Genomic DNA, 18,117 nt, shown 5'->3' with positions numbered 1-18,117 from the left:
GAAAAACTTGGCGACCTCCTGGGCCCATCTGATCTGTCTCTGGTTGAGCACTCGCGCGGTCCGCCAGTATTCCAAGTTCTTGTGGTCAGTTCGGACCTGGATCTTGTGCCGCGCCCCTATCAATAGATGTCTCCATTGCCGAAATGCCGCATAGATCGCAAGCAATTCTCGGTCATACACCGTGTAGTTTTGCTCCGACTTGCTCAGCTTCCTAGAGAAAAAGGCACACGGCCTCCAGTTCTGCTTGGCCCCGGGCTGCAAAAGTACCGCTCCAATTGCGCGGTCGGATGCGTTTGTCTCCAGTCTCATGGGCTTCTCCGGATCCACGTGCAGGAGCTGCTCTTCCAAGGCGAACGCCTTTTTCAGTTTTTCAAAGGATTGCTGAGCATCCTCTGTCCACGCAAACTTCTTTTTGCTACTAAGACAATCTGTTATGGGCGCTGTCAAGTGAGCGAAGTTCTTTATGAACTTCCTGTAGAAGTTGCTGAAGCCTAGGAACCTCTGCACATCCTTTCTGTTTTGGGGGGCTTTCCATTCCAGCACTCTCTTCACCTTGCCCGGATCCATGGTTAGTCCTTTGTCTGACAACCTGTACCCCAGGAACTCGACCTCCCTGGCGTGGAATTGGCATTTTTCCAGCTTGACCCACAACTGATCCTTCTTCAATCTCTGTAGCACCTCCCTGATGTCTCTGACATGTTGCGTTTCATTGTCTGAATAGATTAAGACGTCATCCAAAAAGGCTACGCAATTCTTGTACAGCAGGGGCCCCAACACGTGGTGCATGAAGGCTTGAAAGCAGGTGGACCCCGATTGTAATCCAAATGGCATGACTAAGTACTCAAAAGCCCCCAGGGGGGTGAACATGGTCATTTTCCATTCGTCCCCCTCCCTTATCCGAATCAGATTGTATGCTCCCCTGAGGTCCAGCTTTGTAAAAATCTTCCCCTGCCTCACACGTGTCAAAATATCGTCAATCCTGGGCATTGGGAAAGTCACGGGTTCGGACACCAGGTTTACGACCCTATAATCCACAACTAATCTGGGCTGATTAGTCTCTTTTTTGTCCACAAAGAACACTGGACTGCCCCCCAACGCCTTGGATTCCCTTATGAAACCCCTCTTCAGGTTCTTGTCAATAAACTGCCGCAACTCCTGCATCTCCCGGTCGGACATGGCATACAGCTTACCCACCGGTAACTGAGCCCCTGAAAGCAGGTTGATTTGGCAGTCAAATGGCCTGTGGGGGGGCAGTCTGTCTGCCTCCCTCTCGCTGAAGATCTCCTTCAAATCAGCATATTGTGGTGGCACCTCCTTTTTTTGCTCCAGGGCCACCCCAGCCACCCTGGCCACAGTCATTCTTGGTTCCTTCCCTCCCAGACAGTGTTCTAAGCAGTAAGCTGACCCAAAGGTGATCGACCGCTGATGCCATGACACCACTGGGTCATGTATTGCCAGCCAGCTCATTCCCAGTATTATTGGGGGTCCTGCCAGCGTGGCCACGTGAAAGGCAATGGTTTCCGTGTGCCTGGAGACATTCGCATTGGCGGTGTCTGGTGTGTCACTTCCCCTCCCAGGAGTTCCCTGCCATCGATGGTGGTCACCTACAAGCGAAAATCTAGTGGCAACAGGTGGAGCTGGTGCTCCAGAGTGAAGTCTCTGCTGAAGAAATTACACAAGCTGCCAGAATCTAGCAGCCCCTCCACTTTGACGGGGTGCCCATTTGGGAGTTCTAGCACCACCTCTATGGCTATAGCTGCCTTGGGAGGGTCAGGCTGGGGCACTTCTATTGGTTGCTGGCCTGGCTGCTGCCCCTACTGGTTGGCAGCCAGGCTTTGTCGTTTCCCTGCACCGGCCCTTCCTCCCCCTTCTCGTCATGGCCTGCAGCCCCCATCATGCCTTGCCAGGCTTTTCGTTGAGGGCAGACCTTTGCAAAATGTCCCGGTCGCTGACAGAGGAAACACTTCTTGGTAGTTTTCCACTCCTTCCCCTCCCTTTTCCGGCCTTCGCCAGTGTTTGAAACTTCGTGCACCCGTGCCCCATCAATTTCCATCGGCTCCGCCGCCTGGGAAGGCTCCCTCGGCATCTCCGGAATGCGGTTGCCATGGAAACGTTCCACCCTTATCTCCCGCTTCTCCTGAGCCTGTGCTTCCTGGCGTACACCGATCGCAAGCACAGTCTTTGTGAGTTCATCCATCGACCGTGGGCGGGGCGCTTGGGACAACTCGTCTTTCACTTCGGGGTCCAAACCCGCTTCAAACAACATTTCTACTGGTTCAGAGTCCAGATCCCACCTGAGCTTGTGGACTAACATCGCAAAACAAGACCAGTAGTCTCTGATGGACAGGCCCCCCTGCTTGCACCCCATCAGCTCCCTCCGTGTCACGCTTTGCTCCACCTCGCTGGAGTACATTGCGTCCAATGCCTGGTAGAATTTCTTAAGATCTTTCAATGCATCATTCTGTGTCGCCATTAGGGGCCTGATCCATTCGTGCGCCCCATCCTGCAGATGTCCAACAATGTAAGCCACCCTCTCCCCGTCATCCGCAAAGTCATTTTTCTGCAATTCCAAAGCGTATTGAATTTCCGTTCGGAAGGCATTGTAGTCTTGGGGCTTTCCACCAAACTTGTGTACTAGCCCAGGGACCTTCCTCCCTATCGGGGTGGCTCTGACCTGTGCATCCTGAGCCCGTCTCTCCTCCAGCCGCGCAGACAGGGTACCGACATGCGCCTCCAGGTCTCGGTTCCTCTCGACCAGACCTCGCACCATGGCTTCTTGCTCTGTCTCTCCGGCCGGCCCTGTTTGGCTCATCGTGCTGCCTCTCCGGGGCTGCGCACAAGCAACGTCAGGGACTGACAGATTGCTGTAATGGTTCTAGGGGTTGCTTGTGCGTAAGCCGGTGCAAACACCTGGCTGGGTTGCCTGAGTGAACCTTTTCTGTCCGGACAGCCACTCGCCCGTGGCTGTCTCAATCGCTGGCAGAATCCGTCAGTGGGCGTTTCTTGAACTTCTTCCAGCAAAGAAGTTCTTTGACGCCTAGTCTCCTCCTACTCTCTCTGTGTGAAAGCCTTCTGCGCAAGGAGGGCGTAGGCAGCGGAGGATCCCTACTCTCCCCGCTGGTCCCCGGCAAGGAGTCATGGGACTGCCTCGCCGCTTCCCCCATCTGCCCCCCTTCTCCACTGGTGCTACGCTGATTCTCTTCCCCAGAAGATGGGCTGCCTCTCCCAATCCTGGGACGCTCTCTGGAATCCCTCTGGATTTTGCTCTCTCCCTCCGGCACTGATGGCAGTTCCCTGACAGTATGTAACCTGAAGCGTATGTAACCCGAGGTACCACTGTACTAGATATTTTGGGAAGGGGTTTGTCTGTCTGTTCCACCCACCTATCAAACTTGACCTGTGAGTGGTGGGTCAGGGCGCTCCACCCCAGACTTGTCACCAAAACAGCAGTGTCAGTGCCCCCCTTTTTAGATAACTTACAATGACTTTTCCTTGTTTGAAGAAGCACTCTCTTTGAGCACTAACCCCTTGAATATGTTCTCATTCATTCCCAACTGACAGTAACACACCAGAAGCAAAGTAGCCTAAGAAAATGAACCAGTGTTCCCTGAGTTTGCAAGTTGCCCTCACAAATTTTACTGAGCTTCTGTCAGTTAATCAGCAAAAATTATTTGATTTGTCATTTTGAAGCCTTATGAAATGGGCTGTAACAGAGGAAGCATGTTTTTTCTTCAGAGGAGGGTAAGTGGGGATTGTGGGGGTTGGGCCGGATGGCCTTTGGGGTTCCCTTCCAAGTCTACAATTCTATGATTCTAGGTAGCTTCTGCCATTTCTTCCCCCCGCTATGCTGTGGGCTGCCATGCTGTCTGCTGATAAGCGAGCTTGCTGGCAGCTGAATGGGTTGGGAACACTGCAGCTTGCCAAAGCTGAAAATAATTCAGACCCAAAATGCCAATTTACTCTGTCTGGCTCCCCCTGCCCCCCCATTGGACTCCAGAGAGACGGAGCCGCACTGTCACCCGCAGCAGGGAAGGCAAATGAATCCACAACAGCATTGGAAAGACTTGGGGGCCTGCAAGGCAAGTGGGGGGGCCTCCAAGCTCACGCTGTGGACCTCTGCTACCCAAGGGCAAGAGTGCCAGTAGGGAAGATGCCTCTGTCCTGGTTCTGGGCAATGTCAGCCTTGGGTGATAATTGGAGACATCAGCATCTCCTTCACTCGTGGACATCCAAGGAAGCGGGTGTTGGAAGATTCAGAACAGACAAATGGACAGACTTCTTCACCCTGTGCGTAGTTAAACTATGGAACTCACTCCTACAGGAGGCAGTGATGTCCGCCGACTTAGATGTCTTTAAAGGAGGATGAGACGAATTCATGGAGGAGGAGAGGGCTATCGATGGCTACCAGCCACAATGGCCATGCTCTGACCGCCACAGTTGGAGGTAGCAATGCTTCTGAATCCCAGTTGCTGGAAGCGACAGGAGGAGAGGGTATTGCTTTTGTGTCCCAAAACTGCTTGTGGCTTCCTACTGGGGCATCTGCTTGGCCACTGTGAAAACTGGATGCTGGGCTGTAGGCCTGTTAGAGCCGGCTCTTCCCAAGTTCTTATGTTCTGAGAAGGATCAAAGTGGAGTTGGAGTCCCCCCAGCAGCAGGTGGTAAATGGTCTTTGGGTACCTGGTTGAGGTCACAGGTTGCGCCAAGCTGGTGGGTCCAAGCTGGCATTGGTATCCGGGGACTGACAATGTTGTGGCAAAGATGGGCTTGGGCAGCTTAGGGAGGAGCTTTTTTGAACTTCCAATTGTTGAAGTGCAATCTCTAGAGCGTTGCCGTTTATTTTACTTTTTTACAGTGTTTGCTCTTTGCACTTCAGCCAAAACAGCTACCAGAGCAGCTTGCGTACAGTTGCTCAGAAACATGGCAGTCCCAGCTGTCAGACTCACAGATTAAAGACAGGACACAAAAGAAGAAAGGGGCAGGGAGGGAAGAGAGGGAAATCTCAACTCTGGCACCAAACGCTAAAGTGGAATAGTGCTTTCTTATAAGGATAATCTGGAATGGAGGTCATTTCAGGGCATCAGGAGGTGTTTGTTGGAGCTGATCTCTCTGCAGAACTGATAAGAGTGTGAACAGGTGGTAAGATGAACATAGGATGGACCACTTCCACCACAGCCGCCATGGCGACCAGCTGTTCCTGCAGTAATGGATGCCAGCCATGCAGTTAGTTAAGGATAATTTGGGAGTAATTATCCTTGCAAGCCCCACCCCCCAAGTTGGGGGGAGAGCTTTCCCTCGTGGATCGTCTGATAACTGCTTCTCGCTCCGATGGAATGCAGGGGCAGGGACGCAGAGTGCATAGCACTGCACGTATTGGAAACTCCCCAAGGCAGTTGCCATGAACGGCGGTATCTCTGTTTTTTGTAAAATGTGTCTGATTTTGGACATAAGAAACATGTGTTTTGGAAGAAGGAGAAAGATAACCTGCTAAATGAATCAGCCACTGGGTGCCAAGGTTTTGATCTGGAGAGGACTTTCGTTATCATAATTGGAATGCTACGTAAGTGAGGAGGAGCCTTCGTTCTCTTTAATAATTTGTTGTGCTATGTTTCGGCAAGTCTTCACTGAAGAAGAATCAATTATTAATGGAATGAAATTATTAATGAATTACAACTATATATGGAATGCTAGAGGGATTCAACAAGAACCTATAATTTTCTTCGTTGTTGTTGTTTAGTAGAGTAGTTGTGTCCGACTCTTCATGACCCCATGGACCAGAGCACACCAGGCACTCCTGTTTTCCACTGCCTCCCACAGTTTCGTCAAATTCATGTTGGTCATTTCTATAACACTGTCCAACCATCTCTTCCTCCGTCGTCCCCTTCTCCTTGTGCCCTCAATCTTACCCAACATCAGAGTTTTTTCCAGAGAGTCTTCTCTTCTCATGAGGTGGCCAGAGCCGCAGCTTCACGATCTGTCCTTCCAGTGAGCACTCAGAGTCGATTTCCTTCAGAATGGATAGGTTTGAGCTTTTTGCAGTCCATGGAACTCTTTTCTTTATGGAGTACTTAAAAGAATAGACTGTGTGAAATACTGTGATGATTTGTGACATTGCCCGTTAAAGAGAGCTCTGATTCTGATTTATTATGGTTTTGGCAAGGCACCAGCTCGTTAGAAGGAACAGGGAGATAAACACTGGAAGTAGGCCAGAAGCCGTGGCTGGGCTCTGGAATGCTTTCGGATGGGACAAAATGGAGAAGTGTCGCACGTAGAAATCAGTTCTCGAAGGAGGGGCAATGTTGAAGAAAACTGACTGATTACACAGGAAGGGGGGGGGAGAAGGTAAATAAATATTTTACACAGCTACAGGATATAAAACTCCCTCTGCAATTGAATGGATATGGATTTATTAAATACGTTTGAAAGTGGTCACATCAATGGCTGCAAAAACCCCCACAAAGGATTAAGATCGGAATTGTGGAACTTGGACTAATTAAGAGAATTGGCACAGGATCAAGGAATAACATCAATAACATCAACTCCTGATAGCCGGAACATGGGAAGTCATCCAAAAATGTTGATTTCGGAACTGATTAATTGGTTCTTTTGATTGTATTGTGATCTGGCATGATTTGGTATTGTATTAATGTGGCCTCCATTGGATTGTTATTAATGAAAAATTAATAAATATTATCATAATAAATAGGGATAATAGGGACGCAGGTGGCGCTGTGGGTTAAAGCCTCAGCGCCTAGGGCTTGCCGATCGAAAGGTCGGCGGTTCGAATCCCTGCGGCGGGGTGCGCTCCCGCTGCTCGGTCCCAGCGCCTGCCAACCTAGCAGTTCGAAAGCACCTCCGGGTGCAAGTAGATAAATAGGGACCGCTTACCAGCGGGAAGGTAAACGGCGTTTCCGTGTGCGGCTCTGGCTCTGGCTCTGGCCAGAGCAGCGATGTCACGCTGGCCACGTGACCCGGAAGTGTCTCCGGACAGCGCTGGCCCCTGGCCTCTTAAGTGAGATGGGCGCACAACCCCAGAGTCTGTCAAGACTGGCCCGTACGGGCAGGGGTACCTTTACCTTTACCTTTATCATAATAAAAGAACATAAGAAGGACCTTGTGGATTTTGCCCCACATTCTGTTCTCACAGTGGCCTGTGGTATGAGAGAGGGAGAAACAGTTTTCTCTGTCCACTTTCTGTTTGTCATTTTATGAACTGATGGTGTTTCCTGCTTGGCAGGGGGTTGGACTCGATGGCCCTTGTGGTCTCTTCCAACTCTATGATTCTATGATTCTAACTTCAATCCTGTCTCCTCTTACTCGCCTTTTCTCTCAACTAAAAGGTCCCAAACTCTACAACCTTTATTTATAGAGGAGTCCCTCTTTTCCTTGGATCATTCTGGTTGCCTTTTTCTGAACCTTTTCCAACTCTACAATATCCTTTTTGAGGTGAGGTGACCAGAACTGGACACAGGATTCAAAGTGCAGTTGCACCATAGTTTTCAGCATTATGATGCCAGCAGTTTTATTTTCAATTCCTTTCCTAATGATCCCTAGCATGGAATTTGCCTTTTTCACAGCCATTGCACTTTGGAGTGACATCTTCATTGAGACCCAAGGTCTCGCTCCTGGTCAGTCATCGCTAGTTCAGACCCCATGCACATGTACGGGAAATTAAGACATTTTGGTCCCACATGTATCACTTTACACATTTCACTGAATATCATTTGCCAGTTTTACCACCCATTTTCTCACTTTGGAAACATTCTTTTGGAGCTCTTTGCAATCTCTTTTTTAACAACTTCCCATCATCAGTGAACTTGACTGCCTCACTGCTCCCTCCTAATGCACCATCTGGCCCCTCTCTCTTGTCTCCTTCCAGCTGCCGTTGAAGCCTGTGTCCTCCACGGCCTCAAGCGGCGGGCGGCGGGCTTCCTGCGCAGCAACAAGATTGCCGCCCTGTTCATGAAGGTGGGGAAGAGCTTTCCTCCCGCTGAGGAATTGTCCCGGAAGGTGCAGGACCTGGAGCAGCTCATTGAGAATGTGTAAGTCTATGCTCTGAGCCTGGGTGTGCGCATGGGGCTGAGACATGGCCGGACACCAGCTGGAATGGGGCTTCAAGCAGCAGAAGGAGAGCTTTGGCCCTTGCATCTAATCCCCAGCGTCAGGCCCCTGGAGAAGTCTGGAGGGCCATTGGACCTGGGTTGCTAGTGCAAGACTTATGTGATTTTATGGTGGTATTTTTATTTACTGTAAGAGGATTGTTTGATTTTATTCATTATTTCTTCATGGGTGTTCTCATTAATTGTTCATTGTTTAAATTTTGTTATATTTTGTAACTTGGTAAATTATGTAATTATTTTTTTATTTGTGAGCTACCTTGAACATAGTTTGTTCTGGAATGGCAGCATCCAAATAAACAATGATGATGCTGAGACTCCTGGACCAATAATTTTTGTGACATGAAAAAGTAGCCTCTGATTTAGCCCCAAACTGGTCTGTGCAGATTAGGCCTTCTTTTGCTGCAATTTTCCTTCCACATTCTTAAAAACCTGGGTTATATCCTTTTGTAAGCAAATATGTCCAGTAAATAGATGAGTGCATCAACTTTGTGCATGTCTTTCTGGGAGATTTTGGCCGGCCACAGATGTGGGTGAATGTGGGACTTGTTCTCCCTTCTCTCCCCTAAGGCGAAACCAGAGCCTGGGTGTCCAGGAGAGCACACGCAAGGCTTCCAAGCTCCCCAGCCTCTCCCCGCAGGCCATCAAGCACCTCTGGATCCGGACAGCACTTTTCGAAAAGGTCCTGGACAAAATAGTGCTCCACTTGGTGGAAAACAGCAGGTAAAGAGAGACAATGAGTGGCGGCAGTTTCCTTTGCCTGCCTCCGCTCCTGCAGGAGACATCCGTAAGGTTCGTTTGCACAGTGAAACTTTGGTCTTTTCAGCATCTGGGTTCATTGGACTTCACATGGGAAGTAGGTGTTGTGATGAATTCCCCATGTGCCTGATCAATTTGTGGAGATCCAGAGGTTGTTTTAGGCCATTTGGAAAGCATGTCTGAAACTGTGTTCTGTTGGACAAGAAGAGCCTGCAGCAAAATGTTGCAGTGCCCTCCCCCCCCCCCGCAAAGCAGGAATGTTTTTTGAGGTTATGATATTATAAGTTGCTGGAAGTTTGAGTAGTTTTCCATTTTTACTTCCCAACTGATGCACAACATTTTGTTTCTGAGCATGTCCGGGTGAGCTGGGGAGAGATACTTTACCCCCTTAGGTTTTAAAATATAAAAATAAATAAAATAAGTCACCTTGGAATCTCTCTGGATTAGAAGGTGGAGTAGAAATCAAATAAACAAACAAATAAATAAATAAATAAATAAATAAAGGGCAAAACTTTAATAATATCTAGTGATATTCAAAACCACTATGAACATAGCTATAAACTATACAATGTACAGAAGCCAACACAATTCTATTAAGGATAAAAACATGTCTCTGTGTGGTTAACACCAGACTGCAAGTACTGCAGAACAGCTTGTTGCCCTTGGGCTGAAGGCATTTTGCCTAAATTTTAGGTGCTGCAATTGAGTATTGTATCATGTCTTCTGATGGGGGCTCAACATTCTCAGCTGCTGGTCAAAGCTAGCCAGCAAGGGATATGGTCTAGTGGGGTGCTGGATTCTCCCTGGCTGGGGCCAGGTGGGTGGAGCTCTGTCTCTGGGTCTCCTTGGGCAAACACAGATCAGGAGGAGAATTGGGCAGCGCAAGATAATTTGTGATTTTGGAAGGGAGTGGAGTGGGCTTCTTGTAGTGGGAAAGCTTCTTATGTTTCCCCCCTTTTTTCTCTCTCTTTAACTTCTTAAAAGGTGCTGTCATTTAAAAAGAAGATAAAAAGGAAGAAGGCATTGGGTGGTGGGGAAGGAGATAGAGAAAAGTAAGAAGCTCCCACTTCTGTCATGGTAGCCTCTAAAACTGCCCCCATCCCAAACTGTGTCAGGGCCCGTATGATCACTGAAAAAGTCTCCTCCAATTAGCGCCCTTCAAATAAGGTGGTGTATTCGGGACAGCCATTTAGATCTACCTCTGCAAAGAAGTCTATGCCTTCCTTTTGGGCATGGATGTGGTAGAGAAGGACATCACTGCCTTTAACCTGTGTGCTTTAAAAGCATTATAGCTACAGGGAAAGGCAGGAGGGAGCCTCACTGATGTTGCATCATGCTGAATTTTAGTCCCCTGCAGGCCAGACTGAAAGGAGGCTCTGGCAACAGCAGAATTTAAATCCTGTCATTTGTGTTAATTCAAGCCTGTTTCCTTCTCAGTTCCTTTTCCAACAGACTGATAAAATGGTATCCTAGCTTAAGCCAAGCTCATAATTTTTCTTTTTTTAAAATAAATAATATTTATTAAAATTCCAAGGGCCACAAAAAGCAAAAGTAAAAGTAATAACACCAGATTAAACAAAAACAAAACAACACATCACAATAAGAGAAAAAAGAGAAAAAAAGAAAAGAAAAAAGAAAAAAACCCACAAAAACAAAAACAAAAAACACGACTAATCTTCCCAACTTATCTTTCATTTGCTTGCCTCCTTGACCTCCTCACACCTCCCCTCCCTGTATTCTAATTCGATTAACCATTTCAGCAAATCCTTTCCATCTTTTCCAATTTTTGTTCTGTAATTTATCTCAATATGATGTAACTTTACTTTCCCTCCTTTCACCATTTTTTTTAACCTTATTTTAACAAATAAGCAAATACTTATATATGCTTAACTCCTTATAACATTTCTGCTAAATCCACGAAATATAAATCCACCATTTTTCTATCACTCATTAATTTTGCGATATTTCTATATATAAACTTTAAATTTTCCAATCTTCTTCCATCAACTCCTCTCCCTGGTTTCGGATTCTGCCAGTCCTTTCCGTCAATTACATATAGTCCATCAACCTGGAGATCTTATGTCCGAGGCTCTTAACTCTTTTCCAGGTCCCTTCTGCAGATCTTCTTCATATTCTTTAATGCTAGAAAGCAAATCTCGAGAGAACTCCATCCTAACATTACTTTTATTCCTTCTCGACAGTTCAGCCAAATTTCCATAGTTGAAGCTAGAGTTTCAGGACGTATTTCAAGATTCCTCCAAATCCAAAGGCCCCCAAAACTTCAATCTCTTTCAAATCCAAGTCCATGTCCCAAAAGTCAATTAATCCCTGGATAGAGAGACTTTCCAACTTTCCTTCTTCAGTCCAAGCTGGGATCCAATCCTCAAAATCTGGCTTTTTCTAGATTCAATCATAAAAGGCCTCAATTTATAGTCCTCAGTTTGCTTCTGTAGAACTAAGGATCCCGCTTGTGTTATTTTAGGTTCAAAAACAACGGCTTTCTCCTTTTCCTCCACCATTTGTTCTGCCAAGGTAGGTTCCTGTGCCAGGTCCTGAATTATTTCTGTGTTGGTACTCACTTTTTGTCTCATATTAGTCACTTTCTGTTCCAAATTATCAATTTTAAAAGTCATGTCATCCATCTTTTTATGAATCTCTTCCAGCAAATAGTTTGTCTTACATAATGCAGTCAAAATAACTTCTCCTGTCAACATTTTGAATAGCCCACGGTCAATCTCTGGTTCTCAGAATCCTTATCTTGCAGCTGGAGACCTCCCAGTTACACTCCTATAACAATTTCAAAGGCTCCCCCTAGAGGGAAACAGTCTCCACTTGTATCAGTTCTTTCAAGCACAACTCAGGCATTAAACATAGTTTCGATTTTCAGTTACTTTTTCCTCCATTTTAAATGCAGAAGAGGACAATGGAAACAGTATCTTGCTCTTATTTTAGCTAGCTGTCAAATCCGTTCTGTCAATAAACTTTCCCCAAGCGTCATCTAGCAGACCGTTCCCAGGTTCAGAGCTGTGGTAATTTGATTTCCCCCTCACTCCTGCAGGCTTACTACGTTCAAAATTTCCCCCCTCTTCACCTGCTTCCAAGGGGGGTTCTGTATTTTTAACCGATGGAGATTTAATCCTTTATCAAAAGCTTTCAAAGACTTTAGCTTGTAACGTCTTTGCTTCAGTCTATTTACAAAAGCGGAAGGCGGACTTCCTGTTTATGACCTTCCCGCTTCGGCGCCAAATTAAGGTACTTAAAGATCCAATTTTCCATTCTACTCACGGGTAGTTGTTTAAAATCCAATTGTCCACAGAAAAAAGTCAGCGCTCTCCAGCAACAGCAATGCGGCTTCACTCCGTGAAAGAAGCGGTCGATTCAAAGCACCGCGCCGCTCACCCCACGTCGCTCCGGATCCCCAAAACAGGGTTTCCCCGCGAGTAGGGGAGGCGCAAAAGGTGCCAGCCGAATCCCAGGTTCACAGGCTTCTTCCGCCTGTGATTTCAGTGGGTCTCCGCCTTCGCCGTGGCGGTCAGACCCTGTTTTTCATGGAGTAAGTTCCTCCCTATCGGAGGAGCTCAGCCATTGCCGGAGGCGCCAACCCAGAAGTCCGCCAAGCTCATAATTTTTCAGTGAGCAGATTAATGGTCATACAATAGCCTAGTTCAGTGCTGGAGAATTTTCACTTTTACTGGCATGCAGAGGCAACTGGAGGATTACCCAGTGGTATGTTAAATGCAGTGCTGTGCTAAAAAAAAAGCCCTCACCCCATTATTTTCCCCCAACCATGCTCCATCAGTTAATGAGAGAAATTACATTTGGAAGTTAACAAGGGGGAGAGGAAATTTTGGTGAGATTCTCATGGGTTTTGGGGGTGCTGACCTTATTGGTAAATTGGCCCAGGGGTGGCTGTGAGGGTCCTTACCCTTATCCTGCAGCTGGCAGCCCTACTGGGTGCCCCCAATGAAAGTGATGATGTCATTGGGTCCCTCCTCCCACAGGGCATTTTTGGACGGGGAGGTGTGGGCAGCCAGGGAAGCTGTAGTGCGGTCGAGAAATGTTTCCTGGGAGGAAGATGCACACACCATACCCTTCCTGGGGTTATTAAAGCCTTTCTCTCTCTCGCCTTGTTTTCTGTCTGTACAGCAAATACTATGAGAAGGAAGCCCTGCTGATGGATCCAGTTGATGGGCCAATCCTTGCCTCTTTGCTGGGTAATGTGGCTTCGCTTGCTTCTGCGCTGACACCCTGATGTACTTTGGGGCTGACAAATTTGCTTTTCTGTAGTGCTGTTGAGTGGTAAAACCTGACTGTTTTGGAGCAATACTTTGCTTGTGTTCGAGATGCTGGGAGTGAATTTTCAAGTTATACAGATAAAGTATTTTAGAGTAGGTACTTGCAGTTGGGCAGGACCAGAGGTAGAAGTGCATGGGGCACAGAGCCAAGGGTGAAACTCCTGCCTGGCTACATTTCAGCAAAAGTCAGAGGTTTCCATGCAAGCAAACAGAATAATTATTGCAGTTCCAGGATACCTTCCAGTGGAGCAGGAACACCTGAGAAGGGGGTGGAGATGGGGTGGGGCATTTGTTGTCTGGAGTGGGAGCATGGTCTGGGGAGAGTCTCAGGTCCCCTGCCCTTGCTCTAGATCAGTTGGAGACTCAGGTTTGGGAAACCCTGATCTAGGCAATAAGAGCCCCCACTCCTCAGTATATCTTATTGTAGGGAGGGGGACCCTGTATCAGCTAGGTTTCCCCTTTGGCTGTTTTCTGCTTCCTCTAATGAATGGAGAGAAGAGATGGGGATGCCTTCAGGGAAATGGGGGGGGGGCATACCTGCTCCCCAGTGCCCTCAACTGGAACCCTGGAGAAAGTGGGTAGAGAAAAGTTTTTCTTTCTCTCTCATAACACTAGAACACGTGGACATCCCTTGAAGATGAATGTGGGAAGATTGAGGAGAGATGCAAGAAAGTCCTTCTTCACGTAGCGCGTGGTTAAATTATGGAACTCCCTCCCACAGGAGGCAGTGATGGCCACCAACTGGGATTGGGCAGATTCATGGAGATAAGGGCTATCAGTGGCTCCTAGCCGCAATGGCTCTGCTCTGCCTTCACAGCTGGAGGCAGTAAATGCATCTGAATCCCAGTTGCCGGAAGCTGCAGGAGGGAGGGAGAACTTGTGCTCAGGCACTGCTTGTGGGTTTCACTTTGGGGCATCTGGCTGATGGCGAACAGAATGCTGAACTCAGTGGGCCATCGGCCTGATTCAGCAGGCTCTCCTTGTGTTCTCATGTTCTTCATTATGGTGTCTCAAGGTTATGGGTTCTTGCATCAAGGGCATGCTGCACACACTGGTACTCCGACCTTCTGGGATTTTCCTGATTAATTCAGTGCTCTGGAATTTGGTCCAGCTGTTGAGCTGGACCAAAGCGGGTGTGTGTGTGGGTGGGTGTCTGTGTGTTTGGGGAGCAGCGGCAAATGGGGGACGGCCGCCTACCAGCTTGCTCTCCTTGTTTCCTCTGCCTGCCCTGCCTATTGCCTCCTTCCACAGTGGGACCTTGTGCACTGGAGTACACCAAGATGAAGACCGCCGACCATTTCTGGACCGACCCCTCGGCTGACGAGCTGGTCCAGCGCCACCGAATCCACAGCTCTCACTGCCGCCAAGACTCGCCCACCAAACGCCCAGCTCTCTGTGTAGGTTTCAGAAGCTGCAGGGAAGCAGCTAGGACTGTGGGGCATGTGTGCACATGCACATGTGAGGTTATTGATGTCTTTGTGTCATGCATGTTGTGGGGAAGGTTCATGACCAACACATTCAAATCATCATTAAAGACAGCACTCTAAAACATTCAAAAGATAAAATCAGCAACCAGCTAAAAACCGATTAAAACATCCATCAACATTCTACATGTCTGGGTAGCCTTGTCTAAACAAAAACATTTTTAGCATGCGCTGAAAAGAGTACGGTGGAGCTGCCTGACTGATGTCAATCGGCAGGGACTTCCAAAGTGTTCGGGTGCTGCCGTACTAAAATATTGATTCTTACAAAAGCAGAACAAGTATTACGTGGTGCCAGTCGCAGTGCCAGTTCTGCAGATCAAAGTGGTTAAGTGGGTTCATATGGCAGGTAAGGCAACCTAACAGGTAAACTGGTTCCAAGTTGATTTCCTGGCTGGATTCTCCTAGATTCAGAAGAGGCATTCCAGTGGAAGCATGGACGACCGGCTGTCTCTCTCAGCCAGAGACTACGTTGAGTCGCTGCACCAGAACTCCAGAGCCACACTCTTATACGGCAAAAATAATGTCTTGGTGCAGCCGGTGAGTAGAGCAAAGACAGTAGCCTCTCTGGGTCAGAAAGGGCTTGCTTTGAAACCAAATCTAGTAGCCACTAGCAAAGGTGGGAAGCACCATAAATCTTTTACCATGGTCAAATGATCACTGCTGAAACACTGAGCATACATACAGTTATGCTAGCTGTGAGGAGAACTCAGGAAATTTGCAGAATGCTAGCAATTTCTCTCCCCACCCCCAACCATGGAGTGAGTAGAAATCTCTCTTTGTAACCCTCTGGGCTGTGTAATGACATGGCCCCTCAGTCATAAGAGCTGGAAACTGGCCTCTTAATTTTTAACAGAGATTTTCAAGATGCAGAACAGACCCCCAGAGGGTGTTTGACCCTTGGCTATAACAGTATAACATTAGCTAGGCTGTCACAGGTTCCCCTGTACACATCTAGCAGATCCTGGAATGGGCATGTCTAGTAGGATTGTGCTGTAAGCCATTCAGCTTGAGTTGACTCCCAGAGTGCGGTCCGGGGGGCACTTTCCCGAAGCTAAGCAGGGCCAGGTCTGGTCAGTGCCTGGATGGGAGGCTTGCCTGGCAATGACATTGCTAGGTACTTAAAGAACGGCACATAGGTCAAATTTGCATAAAATCTACATAAGTTGAGCTTTGTGTACAGAAGTCCCAGGTTCAATCCCCAGCATCTCCAGGTCCAGCTGGGAGATCCCCTGCTAGTCAGTGTAGACCAGGCTTCCTCAAACTCGGCCCTCCAGATGCTTTTGGCCTACAACTCCCATGATCCCTAGCTAGCAGGGCCAGTGGTCAGGGATGATGGGAATTGTAGTCTCAAAACATCTGGAGGGCCGAGGTTGAGGAAGCCTGATGTAGACAATACTGAGCTAGATGAACCCAGGGTCACCTGGCAGCAGCTGTTCCATCAGGTGGCAGGAGAGGAACGGAGAGAAGGGCCAGGGCCGTCCGACCAGCCTTGTTGGGCATGTCCTTCCATGGCATTTTTCTGGCCCAGCTGCCCATTAGAAGAATTCATAAATAAGCACGTCTACCTGAGTTTGCTGATTTCCTCCTCCCTCCTGTTTCATTTTCTTTTTGTTCCATGTCTTTATAGATTATAAGGCTCTGGGAATCAGGATGGGCTGTAACTCAGTGGCAGGGCATCTGCTTTGCATACAGAAGGTCCCAAGTTCAAATCTCGGTATCTCCAGGCAGGGCTGGGAGAGAAGGACCCCCGTCTGAAACACGGAGGAGCTGCTGCCAGTCAGTGCAGACAGTACTGAGCTAGACAGACCAAGGGACTGACTCCGTAGATGGCTGCTTGCTTTGCTAATCCTTTCTTTGCCGTATGGCAGAATAATTAAAGAAAAAGCACCAAATAGATATTTAAATGATAAAATAATTAAAAAGCAAACAACTCTTCTTCCTTTTCCTCTTTTCTTAGCGGGACGATATGGAGTCCATCCCAGGATATTTGTCCCTTCACCAGACTGCTGATGTCATGACTCTCAAGTGGACCCCAAACCAACTGATGAATGGCTCTGTGGGTGATCTGGACTATGAGAAAAGGTGAGCAGCACAGAGAATAGATTATCCTAATGCATATAACAGGATAAAAAAAGCAGCATAAGAAGAAACTAAAGTAAGCAGCAACATTATAAGCTCAGTGAGTAGAGCATGAGCATCTCAGGGTTGTGGGCTTGAGCCCCATGTTGGGCAAAAGGGGTTGGACTGGATGACCCTCATGGTCCCTTCCAACACTTCAGTTCTATGATTCCATGAAAAAGTATAGTCATGTCACCCACTCCAAAAGAAAAAAATTAACAAAAGGCTAGTCCCTGCAGCGGTTAAGTTGCTGCAGCACAGAATTTATCCACGTTGAAAACAATTGATCAGCCTCCCTCAACCTGATGCCTTGCAGATGCTGTGGACAGCGACTCCCATTAGCGTTAGCTGGGGCTGATGGGAGTTGTAGTTGAAAACACCTGGAAGGCACCAGGCTGGGGGAGGCTGCAATGGCTGCATTTTGACCTGACAGGAGTATTTTGACCTGAAAGGATGTCATATGCTTTGGAGCTTCCTGGCAGATTTAATTAGAATCATAGAATCATAGAGTTGGAAGAGACCACAAGGGCCATCGAGTCCAACCCCCTGCCAAGCAGGAAACACCATCAGAGCACTCCTGACATATGGTTGTCAAGCCTCTGCTTAAAGACCTCCAAAGAAGGAGACTCCACCACACTCCTTGGCAGCAAATTCCACTGTCAAACAGCTCTTACTGTCAGGAAGTTCTTCCTAGTGTTTAGGTGGAATCTTCTTTCTTGTAGTTTGGAACCATTGCTCCGTGTCCGCTTCTCTGGAGCAGCAGAAAACAACCTTTCTCCCTCCTCTATGTGACACCCTTTTATATATTTGAACATGGCTATCATATCACCCCTTAACCTCCTCTTCTCCAGGCTAAACATGCCCAGCTCCCTTAGCCGTTCCTCATAAGGCATTGTTTCCAGGCCTTTGACCATTTTGGTTGCCCTCCTCTGGACACGTTCCAGTTTGTCAGTGTCCTTCTTGAACTGTGGTGCCCAGAACTGGACACAGTACTCCAGGTGAGGTCTGACCAGAGCAGAATACAGTGGCACTATTACTTCCCTTGATCTAGATGCAATACTCCTATTGATGCAGCCCAGAATTGCATTGGCTTTTTTAGCTGCCGCGTCACACTGTTGGCTCATGTCAAGTTTGTGGTCAACCAAGACTCCTAGATCCTTTTCACATGTACTGCTCTCAAGCCAGGTGTCACCCATCTTGTATTTGTGCCTCTCATTTTTTTTGCCCAAGTGCAATACTTTACATTTCTCCCTGTTAAAATTCATCTTGTTTGTTTTAGCCCAGTTCTCTAATCTGTCAAGGTCGTTTTGAAGTGTGATCCTGTCCTCTGGGGTGTTAGCCATCCCT

General features: G+C 47.7%; 1 protein-coding gene across 2 annotated transcripts in view; it reads left to right on the top strand.

Moving 5' to 3' along the window:
* Positions 1–18,117, top strand: part of SGSM1 (small G protein signaling modulator 1) — a gene marked incomplete at its 5' end in the record, with an annotated part of 98,107 nt that overhangs the window by 38,574 nt on the left and 41,416 nt on the right. For both annotated transcript variants that reach the window (XM_079949309.1, XM_079949310.1), the window contains 6 exons: positions 7,877–8,039; positions 8,685–8,837; positions 13,020–13,087; positions 14,420–14,565; positions 15,058–15,189; positions 16,610–16,734. In XM_079949309.1, the coding sequence (XP_079805435.1) occupies positions 7,877–8,039; positions 8,685–8,837; positions 13,020–13,087; positions 14,420–14,565; positions 15,058–15,189; positions 16,610–16,734 (787 nt within the window). The remainder of the gene's footprint in view (positions 1–7,876; positions 8,040–8,684; positions 8,838–13,019; positions 13,088–14,419; positions 14,566–15,057; positions 15,190–16,609; positions 16,735–18,117) is intronic.

Source organism: Podarcis cretensis, assembly GCF_951804945.1.
Source record: "Podarcis cretensis genome assembly, chromosome: 13".
Lineage (NCBI taxonomy): Eukaryota > Metazoa > Chordata > Lepidosauria > Squamata > Lacertidae > Podarcis > Podarcis cretensis.
This window is presented reverse-complemented; position numbering and strand designations above follow the sequence as displayed.